The 13,390-nt window shown below is 43.0% G+C and overlaps 1 protein-coding gene across 1 annotated transcript in view; it reads left to right on the plus strand.

Moving 5' to 3' along the window:
* The window catches only part of CDH13 (cadherin 13), a 1,193,479-nt gene that overhangs the window by 877,769 nt on the left and 302,320 nt on the right, over window positions 1–13,390 (plus strand). Inside the window, exon 7 of the mRNA XM_012466155.2 lies at window positions 5,582–5,760. Coding sequence (XP_012321578.1) covers window positions 5,582–5,760 — 179 coding nt within the window. The remainder of the gene's footprint in view (window positions 1–5,581; window positions 5,761–13,390) is intronic.

The following is a 13,390-nucleotide window of genomic DNA, read 5'->3' on the forward strand; positions in this document are numbered from 1 at the left end:
ATTAGATGTATTCAATATTACAATGGTTTGTACCCTGCAAGGGTCCATAGCACATAAATAGATATACAGTGGATCTGTAGAGTTAATATTTTGGGATGAGTGAGAGGGTGTCAAGCAGAAACAAATGTCTGAAAATGTTCTTGGGGAGAGATGTTAATGGAAATGAGTAGAAATGGAAATGGACCACAACAGTAATCCACTCAGTGCCTCCCACAACCCATGAGAGAGGAGCCTTTTGTACATGAAGAGTTGATGCTGGGTGCAATGACTCACAGCTGTAATCCCAGCACTTTGGGAGGCCAAGGTGGGCAGATCCCTTGACTCCAGGAGTTCAAGACCAGCCTAGGCAACATGGCAAAACCCCGTCTCTACAAAAATTAGCCAGGCATAGTGGTGCACTCCTATAGTCCCAGCTACTTGGGAGGCTGAGGTGGGAGAATCACTTGACCCTGGGAGGTCAAGGCTGGCATGAGCTGTGATCACACCACTGTGTTCCAACCTGGGTGACACAGAGAGACCCTGTCTCAAATAACAACAAAAGTTGAGGTTTAATTGCCCAGAGAAGCCCAGCTGGCGAGGCCAGGATTTAAAACTAGACAGCCCAGATGCTTAGCTGGGCCACTGGCTTGGTTCTGTTTTGGTTTTGCACACCTAGGTCTCTCTCTTTGCTGTTGAGGATTGCTAGGAGAGAACTGGCTCATGTCCACTTGCTTGGTCAAGAACCAATTTTAGGTTGGTGTGACTGGGGTGCTTGGTTGGGTGAATGGTTGTGGGCTGTGTCCCAGGTACTAAAGTCACAGTTGCAACAGTTGTCATATCTGCAGTCTGCTGCTCATGACCATGAGACGTGTCTACATCTGAAAGCAAAACTTGGTCTGCAGGGTGACCAACTTGTTCTGGTGTGCCCAGGACTGTCCTGGAATCACCTCAGTCCTGGGAGAACTATCTGGTTCTCATTTGGAACCAGGAGTCCCCAAAACCCTTCAAACTGAAGGATCTTTAATGGAAATGTAGTTTCAAATGAAAATTATTCCAACTAGATACACCCCAAGATACTAGAATTTAAAATAGCAGCTTCTACATCCATCTCACCTGACTAAGCAACCTAAGGAGTGGATGGTCTAAGCCTTGTCTTCTGATTCAGGGGCAAATGCACACGTATCGTGGTACAGTGCCGGGTCCCTGACCACATTCTCCTTTTGAAGCACAACTATTAGATCATTTCGTCTCAGAAACTGTCATTTGGGTGGAATTAGAACTCACTGCCTCCTCTCCTGAATTTGATGCTTGACAATGATGTGCCATTTTGTCACATCAGAGAAGTTCACCTGGTGACATCTGCCATCTCTGTTCATGTTTGCTTTAACATCACATTTCTCCCTGGAAAGCATACAGTTGCCCTAACGGTGCTATCAGAAATCCAGTGCTGAATATAGATCTGAATGTCTGTGTCTCAATATATGATTCACTTATAGGAATAGCATTTTGTAAAAAAAAAAAAAAAAAAAAAATGAGCCTGACACTTTTTGATCAGGAAATGTTTAGAGATGGAGTCAAAGAAATGTGAAGAACAGAATAATTTTGTCACTGTGTTTTGGAGCATCGCCATCCTTGTGACCAGCCGAAGACCCCCCGTCACTGTCAGATCTGCACGCTCCTTTCTCAAGGGCTTGACTCTGCTTGAAGTCACAGGAAAGCAAAACTTCAAAGCTGGCTTTCAAGGTCAAGACACCAGGCGGCACTTGCTTTAATCAGAGAGCTGCAGTCAAGAGGCAGGAGCTACCTGGCCACGAGGAAGCGATGACGCTTGTTAATCAGCCTGTCAGGCTGGAGGCCATGTCCTTCAACAAAAGAAAGTGACGGCCAGACTTGAGGCTTTCAGCCAGCAACCTGGGTTTTTTTTCCCCCTTTGGAAGGGCTGCTGCTAGTTCATCTGGTTCTGGGAGTGACAAGGTGATTATAATTTATTTTGACACTCAGGAGAATATTGTGACGGGGGAAAAGACAGAAATGTACTCTGTGGAAGCCCCAGTGTGTGTCTATCATATAATTATCCTTTCTCTGCCGACTGGAAACATAAGACAAGCCCGGCTGGGAAGCTGCCTGGGCTACTGAAAACAAAGTGGCGGACTTGGAGTCTCCAGTGTGTGGGGCTGAGGAAGAGGAGAGGCACAGGCATCACCCACAGGCAGTTGGAGCAGGTGCACCGATGCCCACCTGCTGCATGTCAGTCCTGGCATGGCACTGGTGTGTGACCCTGGAATCCCGTTCCAGTAAGGACCTCCAAGGTGCATTGAACAGGGAGCTCAGAGGCAGTTGTGAAAAATCTCCAGGCAAGTTGTTCAGTTTTTCATTCTTCTTTGCAGACAAGGTGCTGGTGGCTCTGGTCAGTGTGGAATGAGGCAAGACTACAGTGAATGGCAAGAAGGCAATTCAACCCAAAGAACACTGATAGAAGACCTACCGCATGTCAGATACAGGGCTTATGAAATGAGCAAAACCATCTGTATCCTCCAAGAGCTCACAACTAGGACCTCGTGGCCCATCACAAAAAGATAGATGGTTTAGAAAAGAAGAGTTTCTATCAACAGTGAAGTTTGGGGAGTGCCACAGATTCCACCCTCTCTTGGAGATTGACACTGTGAGCCTGCTTAATAAAGTTACTGGTAATTCTTCCAGGGGAACCCTGCTTTGCAGTGTTTCTCACATATTTCCCAAATCTGTTTCTCTACTGAACCTTTGGAACCAGAGTTCCTTGGAATTAATTGAGCAAATGCTGATTTAGGAGGTTTATCCAGCCTTTGCAAAACACAGAAGTAAGAGAAACATGATCCAGCCTCCAGGCGGGGCAGGGGGGTGCTGGTGAGAGCCAAGCATTGCACTCAGCGGATAGGTTGAGACTCAGTAAAGCCTGGTCTTAGAGGAAGACTAGAGGACCACATGGAGATGTAGTGTAGACTACAGAATGTGTGTGTGCATGTGTGTGTGTTGAAGGGGGGTTGTTGTGATATCCACAGTAGAACCACAGATCTGCATGCTAAGACCGTGGGCAGGGTGGAAGGGAAAAGGGACAGGGTGAGAGAGAGGGCTCTCCTGCCACCCCTTGTCCCACATTCTTTGGACAACTTAATTCTATGCTCCTGTATTTGAAGCCTATGCCTGCACTGGCATCATTGGCTCAGAACCCAGGATAGAATTTGATAATAAAAGGCATCCTTCTCTGAACCCTAATGTGCCAGGCACTGTACCAACTTCTTGAAATCAGTCATCCCATGAAATGCTCACAGCAACCAAGGAGGAATGTTAACATTGGGGAAACTGAGGCTCAGAGAGAGGTAAATAACCTGGCCATGGTCACGCAGCTTGTCAAGACTTCAACGCGGACACATCACCTCAGAGTCGTTGTCTTCAATGCTCCAAACCTATTCACATGAGTTAGGTACAAAGCGGTTCCCACAGAGGCAGGATTTCCACCAAAGTAAGTCCAGTGATGTGTTCATGTCTTAAGACAAAGATGAGGCTTAAGACCGAGTTCATTTGTTCCATAACAATCCATTAAAATAAAAAGCATTTTCTGTGTATGCTTAGGAGTATTTCAGGATAACTTTGTGTTATATTGCATTATCAAATCTGTAAACAAGAAGATATCCTCAGTGAATTTCCTGGTGAAAACTGAAGATGCATCAACCTAAGAAGTCTTTTTTTTTCTTCCTCTAATCATTTTAATGCATATGTCAGTTGCAAGCCATAATGACTTCATTTTTATACCCTCTATGACTTCAATTAGAGGCATATTAAATGGGGCACAAATCCAATCAATGAAGCATTCATTAGCCATTAACTAAATGTAAGGCACTGGGTCAAGTGTACTTAACCTGCGACTGGTGTGGAATTGATGGGGTTAAGGCCTCCTGCTATGTCTTTGGCCACAAGGAGTTCCCTACAGTATGTCCCTGGGTGAGATTGCCGGCCTGAAATCTGCCTCTGGTTTCTGATGGGGATATCCTCACGTTTGCCTAGATCAGGAAGGTTAATATGTGTCACATTTCACATCAATTTCCATAGCCTGGGAGGGGCTGCCTAGACCGCTGTTTGATAACACAGATTCTGTAGCACGGTCAGTGGGAGACAGAGCCGCGTTGTTCCTGCCGTCTTCCAGAGGCAAGGGGGCTGCACAGGCCAAGAATGTTCTTTTCTGGTTCTGAACCTCGAAGCTTGCCGTTGAGACCATTTCACATGGGGCAAAGAAACGAGGTGAATAGGAAGTGCACCTTGAGGCATCTGGCTGGATGGCACCATTGGTGAAATTAACTGAGACTGCTTAACAAATGGATCCAACCTTGAGGGTGGCCAGATCTTCCTTGTTTATCTGATCAATCAGGCTTAATGGCTGATAACCTGATTCCAATTGCGAGGGGGAAATAACTGTCTTTGATGATTAGAGAAACATTGTCATGGAAGGGAAAGGAATATGGGTGGTGCTAAAACTAGATGACTTCTATCTTTCCTTTAGACATCAGTATTTTCTCTGTATGAATATTCCTGCTGAAAACTATGTGTGCTGCTTTGATCTCTTAAAGTTAGATCACTCACTCTGTGAGTCCAGACAGGTTCAAAATCAGAAGATGGGGCCTTAAATTTGTAGAAGAGTAAACTGGGATTAAAAAGTTACAGTTAGGCAGGTTGCCCTAAGTCAGATATGATAGCAATGCAATTGCTATCGTCAGTCACCAAAACCAGCAGGCATGTTTTTATTGGTACTTACAATTATGCTTTTTGTAAATTAAATTTTAGTTGCCAAAGCAATACATTTGCTTTGTAAAAATAAACAAAACGGTATAGATGAGGCCAACTTCTTTCCCAATGACCACGCCAAATCCCAATCCGCTCTCTTCTTCTCCAGATTTAACTACCGTCACCAGAGTGAAGATCTCCTTATAGACCTTGTTTTATGCACTTATAAATATAAACTGTACGTGTAAAACATATGAATTTTGGGAGGCCAAGGCGGGCGGATCACAAGGTCAAGAGATTGAGACCATCCTGGTCAACATGGTGAAACCCTGTTTCTGCTAAAAATAGAAAAATTAGCTGGATGTGATTGTGTGCACCTGTAGTCCCAGGTACTTGGGAGGCTGAGGCAGGAGAATTGCTTGAACCTGGGAGGCAGAGGTTGCAGTGAGCCGAGATCACGCCACTGCACTCTGGCTCTGGTGACAAAGCCAGAGTCTGTCTCAGAAAAAGAAAAAAAAAAAGAAAGCCGCTCTCACAAAGTCACATCCACAGTGGAATGAAAGCCGTTGAAAATAAACAGTGTATCAGCAGAGGGAAAAATTAAGCAGTCACTCTGCTGAACAGCAAAGAGTTTATTTTCTTTATTTTGGGTCTTTTCATGAGATGGCGCAGGGAGGGAAAGGAGGAAAAAGCTGAAACATAGCAAAGCTTGGGAAATACTTTTCTTTTTTAATTTGGAGAGTGATTGGCACACTGCTCCATTGCTACTGCCTGGGTAGGGAAGGGGCCCCAGCCATTGCTGCCCGCATTGATAACCATTCCCTGCCTTTCTGTCCTGCCCTGGTAGGGACCACGGTGATGCGGATGACAGCCTTTGATGCAGATGACCCGGCCACGGATAATGCCCTCCTACGGTACAATATCCGTCAGCAGACGCCTGACAAGCCATCTCCTAACATGTTCTACATCGATCCTGAGAAAGGAGACATTGTCACCGTTGTGTCACCTGCGCTGCTGGACCGAGAGGTGAGCTGAAAAGAATACACTTTCCTTTTCACGAGAACAGAACATGGCTTTAGTGCAAGGGAAGATGTGGGGCTCCAGTGAATGGCTGTTTATACTGTAAAGGCAGAAATGAGGTGTTTGTACATGTTTCGGTGGGGAAAAATAAAGGGAAATGGGGTATGATGTGACCCAGGAAAACATGTGCTCTAAAAGGCTAAAGGGCTTGGAACTGTTTATATTCACTCAACCTAATGCCTCTCTTTTCTCATCAGCCACTTAGTCTCTAGGCCCTGGTGATTCTAAACTTTGCCTCTAGCCCCCGCTTTAGTGCTTGAAGGGAGAGGGCAGGACGAGGGACGGAGGGGATGGGAGGGGAGGTGGTTTCGTTGCTTCATCCAGGATCACAGAGGCTGTCCTTGTTGCAGAGTCAAATGGCTGTGACTCCCTTCTCCAACCCTTTGCTGCAGGCATCCTGTGTTCCCCTAGAACCTCTCTCTTCCTCTGTATCTGTTCTCTTCCCTTTAGACTCTCTCCACGGAATCTCCTCCATCTCCTGGGCCACAGGTCACGAACAGGTGACCCCCTAGCCCGGTCAGTCTGCATACTTGCTCTTTGGTTGTGCCCACAGCGTTTTAAGGCTTTTAGAGTTAGTTGCCATATCAAAATATTTAGATTTCATATTTCTTTTTAAAAAATGCCTATTTCCAGTTTTTCTGGAAATCGGAAATCCTGGAGACTTTGGGCCCACTTCCCTCACATGCACCATCAGTGGCATGAGGTGTGATGCTCCAGTGGATCCAGGGCCAGCTGTCCCCTCCAGATGGGACCTGTGCGTCCACCTGGTTTATGTTTCCACCCGCATGAGTCCCTCTGGCCCTGTTCTGTCCTGAGTTTGAGGTCCACCCTGTAGCTTACCATAAGCTATCTTTAGTAGAAGACTCTCGTGGCTCTCCAAACACAGCATTCTTAAACCAGCTCGTGGATTCGCATCCATCCTTCATTCTCCATCCACCCTAAATCTGCTCCCATTCTGGAATTCCCTGCTCCTGACATCATCCGACAGGCACGACACCTTGGAGTTGCCCTTGACCTTCTGCAACACCATCTGTTCCATGGTAACTGTTGGGTTTCCCTCAGGGGCTCTGTGGATTTTCCCCTCAGTGTTTTTGATGAAATAAATCCATGGTTCAGAATGTCATTTCCTTTGCTTTCTCCTCTCTTAAATATGCTTGAGAAAGGTCTCAAGAGATTCTGGATTACATCAATCCCCTCTAAGAAGTCGTCCTCAGCCACCTGATTCTTCCATGCTCTTGTTCTTCCTCCCATCTCTGACCACCCTTGCCTGTAACCATCATATAGCAGTTGGCACGTGCTAATTAGGTTGTCTTTTGTCTCCAAAGAAGATTCTCTTTCTCTTGGTCTAGACCTGAATTGTTTAGTACAGAAACCACTTCACATGGGGTTATTGCAGTTTTAAAGTATATCAATTGAAATCAAGATGTAAAAAGCAGGTTCTCAGTCGCATGAGCCATGTTTCAAGGGCTCAGCAGTCACATGTGGTTGGTGGCTGTTGTACTGGACAGTGCAGACCCAGAACACTTGCATCACCCCAGGGTTCTACTGGGCAACAGTGGCGTAAGGCTGTAAATTTCTTGAGAACAGAGACTGTGATCATATGCATGTTTGTATTTCTACTGCCTTGTATGGTTGAAGCACTCCTAAAAATCCTAATTATATGTTTGTTGGCATAGAGAGGGGGAAAAGGCAAGACAGAGTTGGAAATAAAACTAAGATCTTACATAAGGGGTGAGAAACAGAAGCTAGAAATAGGAAATTATTGGAGAGGGGAGAGAGAGAAAGAAATTTACACTGAAACTCTGATTGTCCTTTGGAAAATGTAATTGTTTCTAGTTAAAGAATAGGAAAGTAGAAAAAGTATTGAATCCATTTCCTTCATTTTATCTCCCATTCTCGTTCCAACCCCCTCTATATTTATGACTGACATATTTTCTTTTTCTTTTGGAGGCCAGTGATGAATTCCCAAGCCTCTCTATTCCCCACTCGACATGCACAGACACACGCACACACACACGCACACACGCACACACACTCCCCAGCTTTTCTCTAATCCTAATGCTCCTGAAGCTTCTTGCAAGACCGTTTCACAGGAAGTAGATGAAGCATGGTGATTTCTCCATTTCAGCTCTCTTTGTTCTGAGAGAAAATATTTTATGTCTCTATTTAGAAACCAAAGTGATAGTACAGTATATTATCCCATTTTTTAAAGTTTATTTTAGGGGACAAATGTATTTCCAGCTCATGATGTTTTCATGTGGGCTTTCATTAAGTCGTAATAAGTATGTAATTATGGGAGTTGAATTAAGCATTTCTAGTCACTGAACATAAACAGCCCCCCAAAAAGATCGACGCAATTTAACTGAAATTAGAAAATCATTGAAAATGAATAAAGAGTGTCACTCTTGTATGAGGGTTTCCAGAGTTCAATGCTGATCCAGGCAACACCCGTGCAATCCAAAAGAAAAAAAATGTCCCTAAATTTAGGTAAGCCTTGGCTCTTTCCTAGTGCTATGACAAGTGTCACTTCAGCATGTTTGCTGAGGGGGTGGAACGTGACTCCAAGCTCCTTGTCTTTGAGGGGAAAGAATTTGCACTTCACATGTCCGGTGAAGTTTCCCAGAGTGTGCAATGTTTTCCTCACTGAGACTCAGTACTTTTTTAGGATTCACATGGACACGATAGTTTCTTCAGCAGGTTTGTGCGATTTTATTATTACTATCATTTCGGAAGACCTTCTGAGAAGGCATCCTGTCTTAGGTGTGGTTTTAAAGTCTACTTCTGGGCCAGCTGGGCAGAACATTTATTACAGAGTTATGTAGCTTTCATTTAAGGAAGTATCCTATTTGGGACCCTATGGACTTTGAGATGATTCAAGTTGGTTTTAAGATTCGTGACCTTCCTTGCCTCCCGTCTTCACTCACAGTATCTCAAATTGCATGTTGGAGCAATGAATATAGTGAGTGCAGGCAGTTATGTCACAGACTGCTTCAAGAGCAGATGCCGCAGAAACCCCACCCCCCCCCCCACACACACACACACTCACACACTCTGCTCACCAGCACCTCTGGCTCCCACCTGAACGGGGGACAAAGCAAATGTGTGTGTCCTGGTTTGTTGGGAGTGGATGCTCTGGAAGCCCATTGGTTGACACGAGCTCAGTTGACACAATAACAATTTTTCGTCTTTATTTTCCATTTGGTGCATTTCCTTTCTTAAGTGCATCTACCAAGGAGGACCCCAGCAGGAAGTGTTTACCCAAGGGAGAGACAGATGATGCAAGGTGGATGGGGAGGTGACAGGCACTAGGACTTCTCTTTGAACCTGCTTACCTATTCATCTTCCCTGTCTTATATCTTCATTTTGTAACAAGGCGTGTAACTAAGGACAGTCACATGGGGCAGTGGAGAAATGACCCTTACTGTGTTGTCACTTTGGTTGTCATCCTTTCTTCTTCCCACCTCCCTCCCCTCCCAGGCTGTCTCACCTGGAGCCAACTGAGGCAGGTGCCCTCATCTAATCTGCTCCTGTCCTGCTCCAAGGTCAGCAGCCACAGTTCTTGAGAGAGTCCATGACTGTCTGCCTGCACTCACCATGTTAAATGCTCATACATGCAGTTTGAGGGATATTTGGTTTGTCCATGGCATAATCCCAGTACCTAGCACATGACAGATGCTCAAAGAAATATTTGTTGAGAGTTGAAAGGCGGGAAGGGTGTGAGGAACAGAGTGTGATTCGCACTGGCTTGGGAGCAGGTGAAGTGACCATTTCTTCCCCTTCTGTATCTTAAGCTCAGTATTAATAGATGACAAGTTTCCCCAAGACATGTGCATTTTCCATTACAAGTTCATCTGTTTACTTGTTCGGAAATCCTACCAGAACATACGCTTCGTGAAGAAAGGGACCTTGGATTTCTGTTCTGTCTCTCTATTTCCATGGCCAAATATAGCACCAGACAAATAATAGGCACTGGGTAAAGATCTGTCAGTGGGGTGGATGGGTGATGACCTGTATTCCTTAGGTTTGTATTATCTCAAAACAGTCTGCAGGATCTACATTCTAGCATGGATATATAAACAGAGGAAGTTACTTTATTTCAGTTGAAAGCTTAGTCTTACCCTTGTGCAATCATCCAATAATCTAATTTATTCACTTTATGTTTACCTTCTGCAGGAACTGCTTTAAGAAATAGTGCCTTGCTCTGCTGGGTGAATAGGATGGACAGGAGGATCTGTGCCTCTTGCTTAAGTGTTTGGGGAAATGTTTGCAGAAAATAAGAGCCATATATTCTAGTAAATGAAATTGGGTTCATTTGGGGCACTGTTTTATTATTTTCTATAGCCATACTTAGCCCCTCATTTCTGGCATCTCTGTCTCTGTGTTTAAACTATGTCTGGCTGCACTACAAAATAAAATCAGATAAAGGTCTCTAGCGTTTGATAAATGGTTTATTTAGTTGATCATCTTGGCCGCTAGACTGAAATTCACCCACTGAAATCTGCCAACTTTCTGAACACAGCCACAATTTGCAACTACTTGGAGTAGCTAATGGTCAGGATTTTTTTTCTTCTTTAATGGAAACAGTTTCCAAAAGAGACCCTTAAAAAGCAATCTTAACATTTGCATTGAGAGAGTATCATTAGTCTTTTTAAGGGGTTTGAGCTGAGCACTTTTCTATCTTTGTTTGAATTTGTCTTTACCTTATTATCCATTATCTCCCAGATAATCTAGGGAAAGTGGTAGCCTGCCTGTGAAAATGTACATGCAATAAAAGATATTAGGGCTGTGAATGTAATTTGTTTTCTATTTTCAGCTGGAAAAGCATTTTCTGAAACTATAATGCCCAAATTTTTAGGCCAAATGTAAAAACAGAGAGAATTTCTTTCTTTCTTTCCATGTTAAGTGTTACATAAGGACTTAGTCTTAGATTTATGTGCATTTATTTGCTATGAGATATTCAGAAGTCCATGAATATGTCAGAGAAGAAAACTGAAGAATGTTAGGAAGAACACCCTATACCAACTTGTCAGTGAATTTGGACGTGTAGCTGCAAGTCAGCAGAGAACTATGTGTTTGGTCAAAATGATCCACATTAAAATATTGTCACGTAGGGTGCATCTCCAGGAACATACTAAAGAAATCTGTGAAAATGATGATATCAAATCGAGCTGCTGGAAAAAAAACAAAGGTAATAAAGGATACCATTTCCTCTAATGCCTTCAATGAAAGATAGAGGTAGTAGTCATACTCTTAGGAAAATAAATGTTTCTAGACCTTTCTGATTTAATGCTAATACTTTTCTCATTATCATCATGTTTAAAACATTGGCAGTAATTACACACAATTCAATCATGCTGTCAGGAATATTATCTTTCTTTGTTTCGGTGGGTGGGACCAGAATTATTCAGATAGTAGCATCCTCACCATTTCTTCGAGCTATTTACTCATAAATATTTCTGTTGGGGTAATTTTCTCCATTTTTTTTTATCACTTGCTGCTGTGAAAATTGAGAAGGAAAAAGTAGATGTAAATAAATTGCCTTATTATTTTTAAAATAATGCATTATCCTTGCAAATGAAACACAGCTAACACCCTATGCTAATTGTACTTGCTCAGTTGTTTCAGCAAATAAAGTAGAATAGGACGTTGAGAAGGCAGGATGCCAAGTCCTGGCGTCTGAAATTTAGTTCCACGAGTGCAGGCCTCCTGCTGATGGCAACGGGGATTGGTGGAGGGTTAGAGATGGGGAAGGACAGGGTCTTCATCTTGTGGCCTCATTTGCTCATCCATTCTGGGTAAATTCTAGAAGACCTTGATGAGTCTCAGGACTCCACTATTGGTAACCCTAACCACTTCCCCCTTCCCTCTAAGTATGACCCATCAGTCCATTTAAGCGAAGACCATGACTAGTCTCTTCATATGACCTCAGTTTAGTTGAAACCTGCCTTAAGAGAAACGGGCCAAGGGCAGAGCCTACTTGTAGTTTTTTGTTGTTGTTGTTGTTGTTGTTTTTTCTGTTTTTTTGTTGGTGTTGTGTGACCTCAATTTCTTCATCTGCCACAATGAGAATAATCACAGTCCCAATCTCATCAGCTTACCGAAAATATCAAATAAGATGTGCCAAGTGCTAGCATGATAATTAACTTACGTTTAAGCGCTCTGTAAACATTAGTTGGTATTAGATGTTTTCATGATTGGCAGTGAGATTAGAGAAGCAGAAAGAAGTTGGAGTTTCTACTACAGAAAGTACTTTTATGCTTTGCCCACATGCAGAGACGATGGCAGGTTCTTTAAATTCAATGAAACACCGAGGTAATCCAGCCCACAAAATTCAGGGATAAAAGCTAGTAAATAAGTATTGAGCACCTACAAATGTCTGCTGAATTCATGGTATGGTGCTGGATATCAGGATGCAAAGATTGAGCTGCCTGTGATGGAGGTAAAGCAGATAGGTCAACAGCACACACATGCAAAGATACACTGTTCAAACCAAACCTTGATGGATGAGTGGAAACCCAGAGTGCGGAAGCAGAAGTAAGGGCATCGTGGGAAAGGAATGGCATGGACAAAGGCAAGGTATATTCACATGCTACTTACAGACTCCAGAGTTGAGGCTGTGGTATAGAGAGATACCAGAAAAGGGCAGGGAGCCGAAACAATATTGCAAAGGGTTTCTGATGTCGTTCAAAGGATTATAGCTATATCCTACTGTAAATGGGAAACCACCATTATTTAAACATTAAACACAGCTCTGTTAAACACAGCATTTGCAGACCTGTGACTTGGAGAGGAAACTAGTTAAGCTAAAGGAGAGATCATCAGTGGCAAAGTTCAGGCATTTTTGGAGACAGGTTGAGATGCTTGGTGACTGATAAGTGGATTCTCAGAGATTTCTAGCCCGATGGAGAGAAGAGATGAGGAGTTATCACTTGAATCTAAATTCTGAGCTTGTTGAGTAGATTAATAAACATCAGTCCATAGGTATTTTCTTTCCTCTGTTCTTGTGCTTCTTAAAGTATCAGACAATCAGTAGTCACTGGGCATAGGTTAAATCAAGAGACGCTTTATCATGAAGAGAAATTCATCTTTTCAGATTTAACAAATGTTTAATTCTCTAAGATTTTTCTTTTCTTTTTTTTTGTATTTTATATGTAAAAATAATATGCAGAGTGATGATGAATTTAGAGTACTTCTCGGTTTTGTCATTTTAAATTTCTTCATCTTATTGTATGTGAAGTACCCTAAACAGCTAAAGAATGTTTTCATTTTTGGAAAAAGTTCTTTTCAAGAGCTGTTTCTTTTTCTTTATCAGCCTGAGACTATGATTAGTACGTTAATGCAGGTTTTGCTTCATCAACAGATTTTCCAGTTATTGAACTTAAATAACATCATTCTAACTCCAAATCCTCTAAATCCCTGCTATCAGTGAAAGAGGTACCCTCCGCTTTGGAAAGAATCTCTAGTTCATTTCTGGTTTCAAAGCGGCAGAGAAAAATAAGGAAAATGTTGCTCCTGTCATATGGAGAATGACCATCATTTAAGGAAAGAAAAGTTAGTTGAGAATCTCTGGAAAGTA

This window comes from Aotus nancymaae, unplaced genomic scaffold, assembly GCF_030222135.1.
Source record: "Aotus nancymaae isolate 86718 unplaced genomic scaffold, 86718_ANA_hifiasm-v0.15.2.pri h1tg000030l, whole genome shotgun sequence".
Lineage (NCBI taxonomy): Eukaryota > Metazoa > Chordata > Mammalia > Primates > Aotidae > Aotus > Aotus nancymaae.